The sequence below is a fragment of the Prionailurus viverrinus genome, chromosome F1 (assembly GCF_022837055.1).
Source record: "Prionailurus viverrinus isolate Anna chromosome F1, UM_Priviv_1.0, whole genome shotgun sequence".
Classification (NCBI taxonomy): domain Eukaryota; kingdom Metazoa; phylum Chordata; class Mammalia; order Carnivora; family Felidae; genus Prionailurus; species Prionailurus viverrinus.
The window spans coordinates 37,097,885-37,117,171 of record NC_062577.1 but is presented as its reverse complement, the minus strand read 5'-3'; the positions used below and the strand labels follow the sequence as shown (position 1 = coordinate 37,117,171).

General features: G+C 39.3%; 1 protein-coding gene across 1 annotated transcript in view; it reads left to right on the top strand.

Annotated features, from left to right (window-relative positions):
• The first annotated feature begins 548 nt into the window (after nucleotides 1-548).
• Nucleotides 549-19,287, top strand: part of KIF14 (kinesin family member 14) — a 55,621-nt gene continuing 36,882 nt past the window's right edge. The window contains exons 1-13 of the mRNA XM_047841497.1: nucleotides 549-865; nucleotides 3,462-4,692; nucleotides 6,899-7,153; nucleotides 7,878-7,965; nucleotides 8,990-9,088; nucleotides 9,872-9,924; nucleotides 11,395-11,425; nucleotides 11,998-12,105; nucleotides 12,959-13,075; nucleotides 13,570-13,685; nucleotides 15,009-15,181; nucleotides 16,777-16,924; nucleotides 17,186-17,249. Of these exons, the coding sequence (XP_047697453.1) occupies nucleotides 3,578-4,692; nucleotides 6,899-7,153; nucleotides 7,878-7,965; nucleotides 8,990-9,088; nucleotides 9,872-9,924; nucleotides 11,395-11,425; nucleotides 11,998-12,105; nucleotides 12,959-13,075; nucleotides 13,570-13,685; nucleotides 15,009-15,181; nucleotides 16,777-16,924; nucleotides 17,186-17,249 (2,367 nt within the window). The 5' untranslated portion in view covers nucleotides 549-865; nucleotides 3,462-3,577. The remainder of the gene's footprint in view (nucleotides 866-3,461; nucleotides 4,693-6,898; nucleotides 7,154-7,877; nucleotides 7,966-8,989; nucleotides 9,089-9,871; nucleotides 9,925-11,394; nucleotides 11,426-11,997; nucleotides 12,106-12,958; nucleotides 13,076-13,569; nucleotides 13,686-15,008; nucleotides 15,182-16,776; nucleotides 16,925-17,185; nucleotides 17,250-19,287) is intronic.

The following is a 19,287-nucleotide window of genomic DNA, read 5'->3' as shown; positions in this document are numbered from 1 at the left end:
ACTATGGATCGACAAAAGTCAACTCTTCTCATTTAAAAGCCATCTAAGGGGTACCTGGGTGGCTCACTCAGTTGGTTAAGCTCTGACTTCAGCTCAGGTCATGATCTCTGGTCTGTAGGTTCAAGCCCTGCAAAGGGCTGTCAGCTCAGAGCCTGGAGCTTGCTTCCGATTCTGCGTCTCCCTCTCTCTCTGCCCTCTCCCGCTCACCCCGCCTCCCCACACCTCCTCTCTCTCTGTGAAAAATAAAATAAACATTAAAAAATACATTAAAAAAAAAATCCACCTTAGTGAGCTGCCATAAGTCACTCAGAATCCAGCTCCTCCCTCCAGCCGGATTTAAAGGGGCCGAAGCTCCGCGCGGTAGCTGAGCCTGGGGAGGGGCGGGCCCCGTTGCCTAGGAGAAGTGGGCGGTCGGATCTAGTGTTTGGACTCGCTGAGACCTAACAACGGCGCTTCCTGGGGGTGGGAGGAAGCGAGGGCGCGGTGCCCGGCGCCACGTCCAGCAGCCAATCAAAATGCAGGGCGCCCATTCAAACCGCTGCGGCAGAGGGAGCAGGTTGTGGGGGCTGTGAGCGGTGTGGGGACTTCCTCGGGGAGGTCTCGGAGAGTGGCGAACCCTGCGGAGGGGCGAAGAATCGGTGTCGTGGGGGCGAGAGGGCGTCTTCTTTACCGGCGACCGCTGAGGTGTGGGCGGAGGCCTTAGCTCGGGTCCCCCCACCACCCCGGAATCCGGGTCGGCGGCGAAGGGGCCCCCGGAGGACGCGCCCAGGCGGCGCCTCTGCGGGGACAGCGCAGCCGGACTTCAGGGCCTCTCGGCCCACAGCCTCACCCACCGAAGTCTCGCCCAGTCGGTTGACATTAAGAGGTACACTCGCTGTCCCAGCCCTCGGAGTGACTAGCTTGAGAACCCATCCACGGGGATCTTTTGGTTTGGGTTGTGACAGTTTTTTCCCCCTTCTATTCATTCCACTCCTTTTAAAACTCTATGGCGAACACCCTCCTGCCTCCCCAAACAAACAGAAAGCCGTGTCTATCAGCGTAAGTAGCAAATAGTTTTTAGCTGCCCTAGAATTTCCGGAATCTTCTTGCCTTTGCATTTCTTTCCATAATAGGAACACTCTATACTTTTTTAAGAGAAAAGGTTGAAGGGAGGAGCTTGTGTCCTGACGATTTTTTGGGGTGGGGGTAATGACTGTTACTCATTTAGAACTTTAAAAGACTTACTTAAAGATTAACTTCTATTATTTTGTTCCTCAATAGCATTATCTACGGAATTGAGCAAGTGTCATTTTACAAGTTAGAACCCGGCATGCAAATTTAAAGACTCGTTTACATCAGTATAACCAGTTTGGGGCAGAGCTGAGTAGAAGCCAGGCCTTTTAGCTGTCACTGCTGTTTTTTTTTCTTCTAAACATTAATGCCGGATAGATATTGTTGACATATTTACTTACACACCTGTCTACTTTGTTGTCTAATTGCTAGAGGGCAAGCTGTCCACTTATCTAATCTTGCATAATTTTTCTCAGCACAAGTAATTAATTTACAGTACTTATATTTATTGTCTGCACTACTTATTTGGGAATACTCTGTTTTGTGACACCACTCAAACTAATCTCCATGACTGTTCCTGTATTTAACATACATGCAACAGGTATTATCAAAATGCTTTACTCCAGCCTTTGATTTAGGTGCTAGGGTTTCTGTTAGTCCCTCTCCTAATTTGCAAACACAGAGTACTTAAATAAAAATCTCTGCTGACAGGCGCTCCCTCCCTCCCTTCCTTCTCCTCCTCTTCTCCTCTTACTCCTCCTCCTCCTGCTGCTGCTTGTGTTAAAGTACACACTTATCATCTTATCTACTTTTATGTACACATTTTATTTTATTTTATTTTATTTTTAACATTTATTTATTTTTGAGACAGAGACAGAGCATGAACGGGGGAGGGTCAGAGAGAGGGAGACACAGAATCCGAAACAGGCTCCAGGCTCTGAGCTGTCAGCACAGAGCCCGACCGCGGGGCTCGAACTCACGGACCGCGAGATGGTGACCTGAGCCGAAGTCAGAAGCTTAACCGACTGAGCCACCCAGACGCCCCTATGTACACATTTTAACATGTATATCCTTAAATACATTCACATTGTTGTGCAGCCATCACCACCATCCATTCCCATAATCCTCTGTCATCTTGTAAATCTGAAGCTCTATATCTATTAAACAATAACTCCCATTGTCCCCTGCCCCCAGCCCCTGGCAACCACCGTTATACTTTCCGTCTTTATGATGTTAACCTCTCTAAGTACCTCCTATGAGTGGAATTATACAATATTTGTCTTTTTTTTGTGACTGGCTTATCTCTCTTAGCATTATGTCTTCAAGGTTCATTCATGTTGTAGTAGATGGCAGAATTTCTTTTTAAAGCTGAATGATGTTTCATTGTACACGTATACCCCATCTTGGTAAGGCCATTCGCCAGCCCATGGACACTTGGGTTGCTTCCATGTTTTAGTCATGTGGAATAATGCTACTATGAACATGGGTGTACAAATGTCTCTTCAAGACCCGGCTTTCAGTTCTTTAGGTTACATATCCAGAAGTAGAGTTTCTGGATCAAAAGGTAATTCTGTTTTTTAATTTTTTGAGGAACTTCCATACTATTTCCCACACTGGCTGTGCCATTTTATATTTCTACCAGTCGTATACCAGGGTACCAATTTCTCCAGTCCTTGCCAAGACTGTTTTTTTGTTAGTAGCCATCCTAATGGGTGTGATGTAGTATCTCATTGCAGTTTTGATTTGCATTTCCCTAATGATTAGTGATGTTGAGCATCTTTTTTATGTGCTTGTTGGCCATTCATATATCTTCTTTGACATGCACTTTTTACATCCTTTAAGTCGTTTGGGACGTTTGGCCTGATATAGTGGTTATCTGTGTATTCTTTCTAGACTGAGGAAATGGGAACAGGGTCTTGTTTTTGAAATTCGTAGTATCTGTCAGAGGGCCTGGCACATAATGGGGACTCAGTAAATATTTGTTGCACAATGATTGTAAGCTCTTTGAAGGCAGAGATTTGTCTGAAAATGCTTGGGAATAGTATCCGAGGAGGAGATCGTGGTTTATTCTAATGTGTTCCTCTGGGAAGTTACTTTCACAATGAAAGTTTCTCATATTTAAAAAAAAAAAATGTTTTTTTTTTTAATGTTTATTCTTGAGAGAGAGACAGAGCATGAGCAAGGAAGGGGCAGAAAGAGAGAGGGAGACACAGGATCTGAAGCAGGCTCCAGGCTCCAAGCTGTCAGGACAGAGTCCAGCGCGGGGCTTGAACTCACAAACCACGAGATGATGATCTGAGCTGAAGTTTGACGCTTAACTGACTGAGCCACCCAGGTGCCCCTAAGTTTCTCATATTTTTTAAAGTCTGTTTAGAGTTTGTGTAATCTCATTTTTTTTTTTTTTTTTACAGTTTAGCAGATAGTTTTGGAAACTGATACTTAAAATATGGCTGGAAGTCAAATGAATGTCTAAAGAAGAGCTTAGTTGCTTCACTGACCTCCTTTTTTAAGACGACTTGCTGCCACAATGTCAGTGTTCACCACACATAATAGAAACAACAGCGATATCCTTGGTATACCTTCTTCCCCAGGGAGTTCCTCGCTGAATGTCCTCACCCATGGTAGCAGACCTGAGCTGCATGTGATGTCGGATATGACAGAATGTGAACACGATGATCCATTATTGAGATCGGCAAGGAAAATCAGAGACATAAACAGTACTTATGTGATTTCTGCCTGTAAAAAAACAGGAGATGTACCTCTGACCCCTAACCCTGTAGGTAGATTGGCACTTCAGAGAAGAGTCACAAGGAACAAAGAATCCTCTTTGCTTGGCAGTGAGTTGGGAGACTCTGCCGAAAACACTGCAGAAACACGTCTTACGTTGCGGCGGCGTGCTAAAACAGAATCAGTGGAGAAGCGGAAAACAGCTCAAACAGATTGTGGGGAAAAGTGGAAAACAACACAGAATGTGGGCAGTGCAGCCGAAAATGATGGTGCCTCACTGGAAGCTAGTACAAATGTAAGGACTGTACATAAAGATAAAAACCCTTGTATTGCACCGGTGGTACCTTTAGCGGACCCAAAACGCATTGAAATGACGGCCGATGAAAAACACAAAGAGACATTTGTTGCCCTCCCTGGGGCAAATGAAAAGGTCGCACTTAAGTACTTAAGTAACAGAGCACCCACTGGTTCCCAGGGTCAGACTGAAGCTGTTCCATTGGGACGCTTGGCAACCAAACCTCTTCCGAGCAAGGTGAACATCAAAGTGTCGGGGAACCTACCTCACAGAAGTATTGGGAAGGATACTGCAAAATCTGCAAATAAATTTGAAAGCTTAGAAAAAAGAAGAACACCTACAAAATATATCGCAGGACACCGATTGACACCGAAGTGTGACACGTCACAGCTGACGAGCCCAGCTGCGTCGTCACTGCTGAAAAAGAGGGTGCCTAGCCTGCAAGCTACACAAAAGCGAACAAGTTCTCTGCCTGCAAATGAAAGGGAAAGGTCACGAGAAAATACACTCCCTCTTGAAGAGGAAACCGCAGGTCGGAACCCCCCTGCAGAGACAGACCCCTTAAAGGTGGAGAACAGTCAAGTGACAGTGGCAGTACGGGTGAGGCCTTTCAGCAAGAGGTATGTTACACCTTTTATGTTTTTTATTTATTATTATTATTTTAATGTTTATTTACTTTTGAGAGATAGACGGAGTGTGAGCGGGGAGGAACAGAGAGGGAGACACAGAATCCGAAGCAGGCTCCAGGCTCTGAGCTGTCAGCACAGAGCCCGACGTGGGGCTCAAACTCACGAACCCTGAGACCATGACCTGAGCTGAAGTCGGACACTTAACCGACTGAGCCACCCAGGCGCTCCTCACCTTTTAATGTCTAAGGCTGAGCTAGTGTGACACGTAATGTGTGTGATTTCTCTCTGCTTTTGGAAAGTGAGTGTATTCGTGTATCTTCAGGCATGGCGTGGCATTTCTATGTAGTGAGGACTTTTAGGTTTAAACTTTTTTTTTTTTTCAACGTTTATTTATTTTTGGGACAGAGAGAGACAGAGCATGAACGGGGGAGGGGCAGAGAGAGAGGGAGACACAGAATCGGAAACAGGCTCCAGGCTCTGAGCCATCAGCCCAGAGCCCGACGCGGGGCTCGAACTCCCGGACCGCGAGATCGTGACCTGGCTGAAGTCGGACGCTTAACCAACTGCGCCACCCAGGCGCCCCTAGGTTTAGTTGTAGTACCCTGATTATTTTTGATGATTAGCTGTAAAATTAAAACATTGAAGTCACTGGAGATTGCAAATATAAATTTCTTTTGATATACTGCTTTTAAAAAGTCGGAAATACTTAAGTCCCTAATACAGTCTGCTTTCAAATCTGCAAGATATGGTGGGCTATTCTCTGTTTCTCTTAAAAAGAGCACTTGTTAGCTCACTTACTTCCCATAAAGATCCTTCCAAAACCCCTTCCAGTGTAGAATCATCCCCATCATCATCTCTGATCTATAGTAGTTATAAATGCAGTGATATATTAGATTTGATTTTGATGGCAAAAAAAAAAAAATCTCTCTCCAAAGTGATTGGGAATGAGATGGTCACAGATTACAGGTAAGGCTGAAAAAGATGGACGTGAATGTGGCATCTGATTATTTTTGAATGTTTTACGGAGTGACCGTGAAAAGCTTCAGAGTTAGTAGTTTTTGACTTGTATATCTAAGCAAGATATGAGAGGATATGGTGGCAATGGGAAGGAGCCTCTAGTTTGAACCTAAAGCGTCAGTAGTTTGAGGCAAGTTACACAGTGCTTTAAAACCTGTTAGTAAAAATGTGGGGTTAGTGACAGGTGAGAGAACTGAGGGTGAGTTGACAGGAGAGAGAGGGTGGGGAAACCTTAAAGGCCTCCAGAATCATGATAGGATGAGAGGCAACAGAAAGAACAGAGCTGGTAGGAACAAACCCCATGATGGAGGACTACCCCGAAGAGAACTTAGCAAGGGCCCCAGTGCCTGATTCCAGACTCATCAGACAAGCCCTGTAAACTGTGTTTATAGCCGGGGTGGAGGGGCATTTGTCAAATTGATGAGGCAGGTGCTTTCCAGGATGAATTCTGATCTAAAGCAGAGTTGGGACAAAAAGGGGTATCTGGGACCAAACAAGGACTGATAATGTTCTCCTGCAAAAGTAGCGTAAGTGAAAGATTTCTACGTAGGTCTGAGATGGAAGAAGGGTGGACATGAAGATCCATAATATTAAGGGAGATAATCTAACAGAAGGAGGGCCTTTGGATTAACAGTAACAATAGCTAGTGGCCAAAAGAGATTTATGATTGAAATTACACTTAACTGAGTTTGTTGCACTTATATTTGCATTTCATGTCAGCTTTGTATAGATCTGCACCTACAAAATTTATTTATATTAAAAAGTTTCCAGATTTGAACTGAAGAGTATAGGTAGGTTATAGTAGGGGGGATGAGAGAAGGGAGAGCTCAAGAGAAAAAGGAAAAAGATGGAAAATCCTGTAAAAGAAGGGTAACTTTTCAGATAACATTTCTGGAACTCCATTTGCCCTTTAAGTGGTGGCAACTGGAGCCAGGGGAAGTATATTTTGGAAAACCACCATAATTATGTTAGCTGGTCTGCGCTGTTCACGAAAACTAAAGAATTCTCTTGCCCTACAGGAATTTTATATTTAACTGGTTTTGAGGTTCTTATTATATTTCATGGGAAAAATACTCAAAATAATTAAAATAACTTAATAGTTTTCTTTGTGCTTCGTTTTCTTTTTTCTTTCTTTCTTTTTTCTTTCTTTTTTTTTTTTTTTTTTGTGCTTCTTTTAAAGAGAGAAGGTTGAAAAAGCATCCCAGGTGGTCTTCATGAATGGAGAGGAAATAGCTGTGGAACATCCCGACATGAAACAAGTTTATAATTTTATTTATGATGTTGCATTCTGGTCTTTTGATGAATCCCATCCAAACTATGCCAGCCAGACAACTGTTTATGAGACCCTAGCTATTCCGCTCCTGGAACAAGCCTTTGAAGGCTACAATGCCTGTCTCTTTGCTTATGGTCAGACCGGCTCTGGAAAATCGTATACGTAAGTTTTATTCCAAGTACAATTATTGAGAAACCTTTAAGTCTTTGGTGAGAAGCAGCATGGTTTGATAGAAAGAATGTGGTTTTGAAACCATACAGATCTGGGCTCAGATCTCATCCATTTTATATACCGGTTCTGCAAACTTGGGCAAGTTACTTAACCTCTGGGCTTCAGCTTATGCAGAAGATACTGTTTACCTTGTAAGTGTCAATGGCCCATTTGACTGTACATTATATTTCTTGTATAAGCCAAAGCCCTGAGAGGTTATTTTGTAAGTATTCTTGTGAGAATTAAAAGTAAGTCATCTGATAAATGGTAATGGTATACCTGTCCTAGAAGGAGATACTCAGAATTTTAACAGTAGCTAACGTTTACTGAGTTCTTACTATATTCCAGGAACTGTATTAAAGACTCTGCTTATACTGTCTCACAACAACCCTCTGAATTAGATAGGTCCTATTTATTCCCATTTTACAGAAGAGGAAATTGAGCTTTATTGGGGTCAAGTATCTTGTCCAACGTCACAGACCTAATAAGTGGTGAGATCAAGATTTGAACTCCGAAGATTTGGCTTCAGAGCCTATGTTATTAGATTTTAATGAGGTTTAATTAGCTTGCTTCCCATTCACTCCCAAACCCTTTTACCCAAAAAGAATTTTAAAAATGCTAATTTTATGTCACTTCTCCACCGCACCCCACTCCCCATTTATTATGTATTTTTCAGGATGATGGGACTTAGTGAGGAACCAGGAATAATTCCAAGGTTTTGTGAAGATCTTTTTGCTCAAGTAGCCAAAAAACAAACCCAAGAGGTATGTTCTCATCTGTAAACCTTCGTATCAGACTAGAAAACAGTCAAATCAAATTAAAATCAGAGTCCTCGCCACTAAGGAAATAATGGAAGATGTGCTGTGAGAGAATATACAAGATAGGAGGGAGATAGGTTTTCTTAGATGAGGGAACAACTGAGCTTATTTTGGAAGGAAACAGCAGTTATTAGCTTGGTGAAGAGGGGGAAGGACATTCTAGGCAGTGGGAGCAGTGTGTGCAAAGATTTGAAAACGAGAAGGTAGAGGGGCACCTGGGTGTCTCAGTCAGTTGAGTGTCCAGTTTTGGCTCTGGTCATAATCTCGCGGTTGGTAAGTTTGAGCCCCACATCGGCCTAGCTGCTGTCAGCACAGAAGCTGTCAGCGCAGAGCCTGCTTCAGATCCTCTGTCCCCCTCTCTCTCTGCCCCACCCCCAGTTGTGCTCTCTCAAAAAATAAATAAGCATTTAAAAAAAAAGTAGAGAGACTTTGGGAATCTATAAATTGTTTACTTTAAGCATGGAATCTGAGGGTGGGGGGTGACAAGAGATGAACTCAGCTTGTGAAGGACTTTATGAGCCATGCTTCCAGGAATCTAAAAGGCTATAGAAGGTCAACAGGGAAGTCAAAGGATCATCTTTGTTCTTAAAAAAAAAAAAAAAAAAAAGATAGCTCTGGCTGCAGTGTGGCGAATGGATTGAAAGGAAGTAGAACTAACTGGATGCAAAGAGATCAGCTGTGGGACTTGTAAACTGTGTAAGGAAGGCACGACAAGGAGCTAGATTAAGTCAGTGACTATAGGGTTAAACATTTGAGAGATCTTAGTAAGTAGAACTTATCTTCTTTGAAGAAATTTCTATTCAAGTCGTTTGCCTATTTTTTAATTGGGTTGTTTGTCTTTTTGTTGTTGAGCTGTAAGAGATCTTTATATATTCTGGGTACTAGAACCTTATCAGAGATGTGATTTGCAAAAAAAAACACAAGGGTTTTTAAAATAAGTTGCATGCTGTGTCTCTATTCCTCCTACTAGGTCAGCTACCACCTTGAAATGAGCTTTTTTGAAGTATATAATGAAAAAATTCATGACCTTCTGGTTTGTAAAGGTGAAAATGGGCAGAGAAAGCAACCAGTAAGATTGAAACAATTTATAATTTGCTTTTAATTTGTTTTTGTAAATGCATGTAGTTATATTGGTTCTCAAGATGATCTAGAGAGCTTACATTTTGACTAAAATTGCTGTTAAATGATAGCAAATGCTTGGAATCTACAGTCTAAATAAGTAAATCAATAGTAAATAAGCTGAATGTTATTGTTAGTGGAAATTAACTTAGGTATCAAATTTAGCCTTTTGTAAAGCAAATATTGTATACAAATTAAAGATAAAATATTTGTTCCAGAGTTGAGTTGGACCACTTAAGTCAAATGCCAAATCCCTAAAAGTCTATAAAGCCAAAAACCAGAAGTTTAAAAACTGTGTTGTTATTATAGAATATGTATCTTACCAGATCATTTAGCAAATTGATAACATTTCTGGTTACAAAGTTTAAAATGTATAATGTAAAACTGAAAACAATTTTAACTGTCTGAAATTTATCGAACATATTTTAGAGACATATTTAGAAGCATAGAGATACTAGTTACTGCAGGTCTTAAGAATATTGAACTAGTAAGATATTTGATGTTACAGTCAACTGTAGCGTATTGTGCGATTAGAAAACAGTTTGGATATTGAAATTGTCTTAATGCCTTACAGATTTGTGTCTGTGAGAACCTTTATATTTACCCCTGGGTCAAGTTAAGGCAAATCTCTTTGCCTTAAACTCAAAATATAGACAAAAAAATCATTTAAAATTATATTTTATATGAAATAATTTGTCATGCCCTTAATAGTGCTAATGTTTGCTTCCACTAGCTGAGAGTAAGGGAGCATCCTGTTTCTGGACCATATGTTGAAGCTCTGTCAATGTAAGTGTTTGGCTCAGCAAGAGCAAGGAGAAAAGAAATGAGTAGAGTGAATATTGTTCTCATTTGCCTCCCCAGCTTTGAAACCCTGGATAACTATTTAGCCTTCTACTCTTAATATTATTCAAATAACCATTCCTTCTCTTTCCAACTAGAGTGTGGGCTGCGTGTTTTTGTATTTGTTTATGTATTTCACAACATGTGTAAAGTGCCGAGCATAGAGTGTTATGCTGTGTGTGAAATACTTGATTTTTCTCCCTACCCCCCACCGTTTCCCTATTAAGTTAAGCCTTCCCTCTTGAGCTGCTTTATATATCTATTACTTGAAGCTGAAGAGGAGAGAAGGTAATAAGATAAGTTCAGTGTTGAGAGTGTGAAACATACTGAGTCATTTACTTCATCTTTCAACACTCCAAATGCTTTCTTATTTTTTATTTTTATTATTTTTATTATTTATTTATTTTTTAATTTACATCCAAGTTAGTTAGCATATAGTGCAACAATGATTTCAGGAGTAGATTCCTTAATGCCCCTTACCCATTTAGCCCATCCCCCCCTCCCACAACCCCTCTAGCAACCCTCTGTTTATTCTCTATATTTAAGAGTCTCTTATGTTTTGTCTCCCTCCCTGTTTTTGTATGATTTTTGCTTCCCTTCCCTTATGTTCATCTGTTTTGTATCTTAAATTCCTCATGAGTGAAGTTGTATGATATTTGTCTTTCTCTGACTAATTTCGCTTAGCATAATACCCTCCAGTTCTATCCACGTAGTTGCAAATGGCAAGATTTCATTCTTTTTGATTGCCGAGGAATACTCCATTGTATATATATACCACATCTTCTTTATCCATTCATCCGTCGATGGACATTTGGGCTCTTTCCATACTTTGGCTATTGTCGATAGCGCTGCTATAAACATTGGGGTGCATGTGCCCCTTCGAAACAGCACACCTGTGTCCCTAGGATAAATGCCTAGTAGTGCAATTGCTGGGTTGTAGGGTGGTTCTATTTTTAGCTTTTTGAGGAACCGCTGTACTGTTTTCCAGAGTAGCTGCACCAGTTTGCATTCCCACTAAATGCTTTCTTAAGGGAAAGGGAAAGTGGTTAGGAATGGATTCAGCTCCATTTAATAAAACTGGGATTATGTTAAGATGCATACATACCAGCATAGCCACCCCCATGTATACATCAAGTGTATGTTTTGGTCTCATGAATTCGACTTGAAAACTATAATGTTAAGAGCTAAGCTGCTTCATTAATTAAAATCATGCTTTTTGGTAAAATTAAAGCATTTTATTTTCTACCCTTCAAGAATGGAGATAGTGAAAGATTCTGTGAGAATCAGTATAATAATACCTATGAATTATTCAATTGTGGTCGTTAGAGAGTAATTATATAATTGAGAGGTTATTATATTATGAGAATAAGAGTGTAATAATCAGTTAAATTGATTTTGTCTTCTTTTTAAAAATAGGAATGTTGTCAGTTCTTACTCTGATATCCAGGTAAGACTGATTGTGTTTTATTTTCTTTCCACTAGATAAAGATCATAATCTTAAGTATTCATAAGAATATTTCTCCTTAATTACTACTTACATAAGTAAAAAGTTAATCTTGTTAATTCATTATGAGCTGATTTTGTTTGTTAAACTTTAATCAAAAGAATTACTCTTCTTAACTAAAAATAAAAATTGACCATCATAGTAGCTGAGAGTTATTGAAATAGCATTTTAAAAATATTATTTGCCTGGCTGGCTCATTTGGTAGAGCATGTGACTCTTGATCTTGGGGTTATGAATTTGAGCCCCAAGTTGGGCATAGAGATTACTCAAACGTAATAAAATCTTAAAAAAAAAAAAAATAAAGGTGTGATTTCCTGTTTCAGATATCTGTGATGGAAACAAAATTGACAATGGGAATACAAATTATTAAATGATAAACATGTATTTATTTCATTTTATAACAGATTATAAAGCATATATGTTGCCAAACATGCTTACGTAACTTTTTTGTTCCTTAATTTGTTCCGATAAATTTTAGTTTACAGTTCTGACCTCCCTCTCTTCTTTCCTCTAAGAGTTGGCTAGAATTGGGAAATAAACAAAGAGCCACGGCTGCTACTGGTATGAATGATAAAAGCTCCCGATCGCATTCAGTTTTTACCCTGGTGATGACCCAGACCAAGGTATTCTTTCTGTTGATTATTTTCTTAGGTAAGCTAACGACTGTATTCAGGTTTTATGTCTTTCTTATTTTATTCTTTAAATCAAAGGTAAGAGTATAGTAATCTATATATATAACATAATTGGAATTGAGTATACACAATAACTGAATGACTTTTAGTATATATGGCAGGGGTTTTTTTGCTGTTTAAAAAGTCAATAACATGATTATTAATTTATATTATTGGTGTTATCATATCAATATATGATAATAGGTTATCAATATATGGTAATTGTATAGTATTTGGAAAAACCTATCAGAAAGTCAGAGATTTTAAAAAATTCAGCCATAGGTTCCGCTACTCAAATAAAACATCTCTAAGTATTTTGGCATATTTTAGTTATTTTACAGTCACACTTAAACACATTTACAAGATCTGCAACAATTTTATGCTATTGAAATTCTTTGCCAAATATAATTTTTCATAGCTGTGAAATATTCCATTGACTATTCCAGTTCCTCAAGTTTTTCTCTACTGTTGGACATTTATGTTGCTTTTAAATACCTTGCTCCTTTAATGCTGGGATAAATGACACCTTTGTGTTCGTTAAGCTTTTGCTCTATTTATGGCTGTTTTCTTAATAGAGAAGTTGTGAGTTTTTCTCTTTAAAGTCACTTCTTTGTGGCATAGGGCAAGCATTGCTCCATATATTCTTGGATATGTATGCATTATAAGTTGTCACAGATTCATGAAGGGATAGTTTCAAAAATAAATGAGTGGTTTGTGATCTTGTATAACTTTCCATTTCAAGACTTACATTGATAGCAAGTCATAGAAGAGTTTATGACATTATTTTACTATCATTTTGCTACAGATAGAATCTGTGGAAGGTGAAGAACATGATCACAGAATAACAAGTCGGATAAACTTGATAGATCTGGCGGGCAGTGAACGCTGCTCCACAGCTCAGACTAGTGGAGAGCGCCTGAAGGTAAATATGAGGCTTTGGTGGGGCACCTGGCTGGCTCAGTCAGTGGAGCATGTGACTCGATCTCGGGGTTGTGAGTTCGAGCCCCACGTTGGGTGTTGAGATTAATTAAAGAAGTAAAATCTTTACCAAAAAATATGAGGCTTTTCTGATTTTGATAAAACTTATTCCCCACGGCATTATTTTTAGGAGATTAATATTAAATATATTTAGCAAGAGCAACAGCAACAACAAAAACAAAAGCAACAGCAAAAAACAAAAACAAAAAACTTTACGTGCAATTTATGGATTGCATTGCTGTGGTTTAAAAAGAGATCTTTACTTTTTGTTTATGTTTACTTTTTAAAGAAAATTAGTAAATTTTGAGTTGTAAAAAGGTGGTAGTTTATGGTAGAAAATATTTACTCAATAATTATGTGAGGGAAGGAATATATTTTGTGAAATAAATTTATTGCTGAGCAGTTATTTTAAATTAGATGTTATTATCTTGTATGCAGGAAGGTGTGAGTATTAACAAGTCCCTGCTCACATTGGGAAAGGTTATATCTGCGCTTTCTGAACAAGCAAACCGGAAGAGAGGTTTTGTTCCTTACCGTGAATCTGTTCTTACATGGCAAGTATCTTTTGAAGTACAAAGAATTGTATAAAATATAGTGAATACTGTGGGGAAAAGAACAATTGACTGACTTCATGTAGCTTTGGGACAGAGCAGAAGTGCTTAGTGGTGTGAATTCTGGAGCCGGCCTACGTGGATTTGAATCTCAGCTCTGCATCCTATAAACTATGTGACTTTGGTCAAATCCTTAATACTCTAGTCTGTTTCCTCCTCTGTAAAATGGGATAATAACAATGCCTACCTTTTAGGGATATAGTGAAGATTAAATAATTAATGTAAAACTCTTAATACATAGTATGTTCTATATCCATGTAAGCACCTGTTACTATACTTACTATTTTTAGTGCTTAATGTTTAATGTTTGAGCATACATGATATCACCGACCATGTTGGTATGTGTGTAAAGTGAAATTGTCTTGTTTATTTGGCTAGCATTTTAAGCGTTCAATATGTGTTTTCATTAATGAATATGTTTTCATAAATCAGATACATTACATTCAAATTACATCTGTATAGATTTAATATCTACTTGTGACAAGCATTAATACATAATAATTCTGGTAAGGACTGTATCTCTACTTGACAGCAACATGTCTTTACAATTGGCTTATTAGAAGGTAGTTGTCGCCTTACAACACATAAGCGAAAATCTGATTTTTGTGTGTGTGCCTTTTGAAAGTTAAAGAATAGTGAAATTCATTCTGCATTAATAAAGATAGGCATTTTAGTCTCATACTACCTTTTTTCTTCTAAAATAAGGCTTTTGCGTATAGTAGAAAACAAAATTTTTGTTTATATGTCCATTCATCATATTCAATATGAGCACCTGTTCAGAAAGGTTGTGGTAGCACTGGGAATACAGGGATGAGCAACACACATCGTTTGTTTCCTGAAGTAGCTCAGAGTCTAGCCTGGGGAGAGGGAAGAGCTATCTTACTAAATACTTGATGGTTAGCCATATTTTAAAATCTTTGCACTGGTTATTGTTTCATGAAACAATATAAAAAGTATAAAAGGAAATAAAATGTTCATGAGATCTAAAAGTAGCTACAAATATCAAAAAAGCTCTGAATGGTGGGGTGCCTGGCTGGTTCAGTCGGCAGAGCATGCGACACCTGATCTCAGGGTCATGAGTTCAAGCCCTACATTGGCCATAGAGCTTATTAAAAAAAAAAAAAAAAAAAAGTTCGGAATGGTGTTTGAGTGAAGAGTATAATTCTGTGTTTTATACCCTATTAGCTTGTTTTGTGGTTTCTAGATAATCACTGCTATTAAGTTGTTGTAGAAGCAAAGTCTAATTATAACTTACTTCCCTTGAAGGCTGTTAAAAGAAAGTCTGGGTGGAAACTCAAAAACTGCAATGATTGCTACAGTCAGTCCTGCTGCCAGCAACATTGAGGAAACATTAAGCACCCTTAGATACGCCAGCCAAGCCCGCATGATAATCAATATCGCCAAAGTAAATGAAGATATGAATGCTAAGTTAATTAGAGGTGACTATGTTTCTAAAAATTTAAAAATTATTTTGTAACAGTTAAATCTCAAATATTAATTTTAGTCATGAAAATGTGCAATTTAAGAAAATTAAAGATTTTTCTTTCATACTTATTTATAATAGATTTTAGTCATCATTCTACAGTGATGGTGGAAGTGAACTGGAAGGACAATGGGAAAGAGAATAAAGAAACCATCAGGAAAACTGCGTAGAAAATAGAGAGTGGGTAAAGGGGAAATAGCAAGCATAGCTAAATCATCTTACAGACTGAGCCATAGATGCATACAGCAAAATAACAATAATATTATTTATTATTTTTTCTCTTATGACCTTTTCTCCGTTGTCATTCTGTTTATCAGCTCTACTCTTGCTTAGTTCATTGATCTAAAGGATAGTGATCCTGGGTGCCTGGGTGGCTCAGTCGGTTGAGCGTCTGACTCTTGATTTTGGCTCAAGTGATGATCCCAGGGTTGTGGGATTGAGCCCCGCATCAGGTTCTGTGCTGAGCGTGGAGCCTGCTTGGGATTCTCTCTCTGTCTCTCTGTCTCTCTCCCTCCCTCTGCCCCTCTTCCCTGCTCATGCACTCTCTCCATGTATAATATAAAATACAGGGACGCCTGGGTGGCTCAGTCAGTTGGGCGTCCGACTTTGGCTCAGGTCATGATCTTGCAGTCTTTGAGTTCAAGCCCCACATCAGGCTCTGTGTTGACAGCATAGAGCCTGGAGCCTGTTTCAGATTCTATGTCTCCCTCTCTCTCTGCCCATCCCCTGCTCATGCTCTGTCTCTCTCTCTCTCAAAAATAAATAAAGATTAAAAGAAGAAATTAAAAATAAATAAATAAATAAATAAATAAATAAATAAATAAATAAATAAAAAAGATAGTGATCTAAAGGCTTGAGTTTCTAACAAAGGCCTAACTTCATTTATGCTAAATACTACATTCTGTTTATCTTTTGGGAATCACCTGCTGAGGATGGGCTTGAACACCTGCTAGGAACCCTTGATTTGTACAGTTTCTCTTGGCTTATGTGGAACTACCATCTTGTCATAGTCCTTTGTCCTCTGGTTATTTTGAGCAGCAGAGGGTGAATAGCTACTTCAGAGGAGAAGGCCAGAGAAGAACGAGTTTATTGTATCACAGTCCATTTTCTCCCTTTTGGATTCCCCTCTCTTTCACAAATAGGGCTGTTTTCATTAAAAATAAGTATTCTGAATTCCAGCTTGAAAAATCTTTGATTTTTATCAGACATGTTTTTATGAGTAAGGTTTGCCAGGGCCGTCCTAGTTTATATCTGCTGTCTCAGTGTGATGAATAGTTCTGCCTTTCCTTCTCAAAAGTGTCCCACTTTGGACACTACATTATATGGCCATAGTGTTTATGAGGCGGGGTGGGGGGGATTCATTAACATGGGAGCACTTTTTCAGGTTAAGTAGGAATTTATAGGTAATGTAAGTAAAGTAAAATTGATTTCTGCAAATATTGTTTTATTTAATGATATTAAAATTTCAAGTAAGATTGGAGGATTAAGCCTCCTGTGGTAGTTATTACATATCAGATGTTGTTAATCATGCATCTTTTTACAAATATTTAGAATTGAAAGCGGAAATTGAAAAGCTAAAAGCTGCTCAAAGAAACAGCCGAAATATTGACCCCGAACGATATAGGCTGTGCCGGCAAGAAATTACATCTTTAAGAATGAAACTGCATCAACAGGAAAGAGACATGGCGGAGATGCACAGGTGGAATGTAGTCAGTACTTCAGATGTCAGGGTGTTGTCTGGAGTCATTGGACTGGTGGGGCTGGGGCTGGTGGAGAGGGAGGAGCTTGGGAGGGGTCTGCAGCTCTGTTTCTCTACTTTCTGTGTGAACAGAGCAGTCCATCCCAGACTGTCATTTGTTAAATATTCCGAAGTGGCTTCCTAATCTTTATTGATAGTCTTTTGAGTCTCAGTATTACATGTCTGGACATTTTTAACTCTATTATTTTTGTCTTTGGAAAGAGCCTGGAAAGAAAAATTTGAACAAGCCGAAAAAAGAAAACTTCAAGAAACAAAGGAGTTACAGGTATCATTTCAACTCTCTAAACTGATTTGAAAATTAAATAAAGATGACAGTAAATATGCAAATCTAATTTCTCAAATACTCATTGCATACTGACTCTGTACAAAGCAATACCATAAACAGAACTAGTATAAAGAAGTGTTGAGATAAAGATTGTGATTAGTTAGAGCCCATGGCTGTGTTGGAAAGTTAAAATAAACAAACCATCTAATTCTATTTACTTTGGTTCAACAAATATTAAATATTTGTGCTGTGCTGGGCATGGGGGTGGCCCAAGATGAATAAAATGTGGTTTTGGCCCTCAGAGAGCATGTGATCTGAAGGGAGGTTTACAAAATGTAAATAGATGACGGAAATGCAGTTTGACTTGACTCAGTTGAACCATATGACACTGCCATTTTTTAGGTAAAAAATGGTTGAACACTGGGAGGGTCATGGGGTCATGTGGTTCAATCTAATGCAATGAAAAGGGTATAAAAGGTAGAGAGCAGGAGATGGGAGGGAGTAATTAACTTTGATGGGGATGGTTATTAAGGAGGACTTTAAATTTTTGTTTTTTTTTTCAACATTTTTATTTATTTTTGGGACAGAGAGAGACAGAGCATGAACGGGGGAGGGGCAGAGAGAGAGGGAGACACAGAATCGGAAACAGGCTCCAGGCTCCGAGCCATCAGCCCAGAGCCTGACGCGGGGCTCGAACTCACGGACCGCGAGATCGTGACCTGGCTGAAGTCGGACGCTTAACCGACTGCACCACCCAGGCGCCCCTAAGGAGGACTTTAAAGAGAAAGAGACAAGATTTTGTTAGACTACCAAAGTCAAGATTTCTAAGCAGGAAGTCCCATATTCAGAATCGTGGAGGGACAACACAGCTTGGATGTTCACGGAATTAACTTATATATTAATGCTGGTGACAGAGATTAGACTGGAGGGAGATGCAAGATTCAGATCATGACATAGTTACGAATTTGAATTTAGGTGACTAGGAGCTACTGAAGGGCTCTAAATGGAAAGGGAGTGACATGAGTAGACTTGTGTTTTAATAGATGATTCTGGTAATGGTGGATTTGACAGAGGAAAGACTGATGATGTGTGGCGAGGTTATTCATGTGGGAGCCTGTTACCATGTTTAAGGCAAGAGATGGTAAGAGCTTGGAGGAAAGAAGTGGTGGGGGAATGTCTAGTGGAGGAGCTGGATTCATGAGATAGAAAGGCGTTCAAATTGATAGGCGCAGAGGGTGTTTTTCGATGTGTGTGTTGAGAGAAATGGAAAAGTAAAGAATGATCCCAGGTTTCTGAAGTGTGTGCATTGCATTGTGAAATTATGAAGTCATCAGTGTGGTCAAAGAAGTCCGACGACAGTGGGTTAAAGAATGACTAAGGAAATAGAGCCATACATGTAAACCTGAAAACCTCAAGTGGGAATTGAAGGAATCAGGAAGGGGCTATGAGATTGTGGGGAAAATTTATTTTGTTCCTTTTGGTTTTGTTTCTTTAAAGGATGGAAGAGACTTAAACTTTTTTTAATTAATTAATTTATTTACTTATTTTTGACAGAGAGAGAGCTAGAAAGCCTGAACAGGGGAGGGGCAGAGAGAGAGAGGGAGAGAGAATCTCAAACAGGCTCCATGCCGTCAGGCTCCGAGCCTGATGCAGAGCTTGATCTCAGAAACCATGAAATCATGACCTGAGCTGAAAACAAGAGTCAGACACTTAACCCACTGAGTCAGGCACCCTGACCTAAACTTTTTTATAGGAATCAAAAGCCCGTATGGACTGAGGTTCTAAAGGGAGATGGGAGAGCATGGGTCAAGGGCAAAGGTATTGGCAGTGAAGGAAACATTTCAAATGATTGGTAGGCAAAGTATCATAAGAATTGAGCGGAAGGGTGGAATATTCCTTGGTAGTGGTCAGTCCAGCTTCACAGAAGTGAGATTTGAGTTTTGAAGATTTGGCTTTGAAGCTTGGGCAAGATTTTGATAGGCAGAAAAAAGGAAGAGTGCATTCTAGGAAAGGAAAATTATGTTAGAGTAAAGGTATA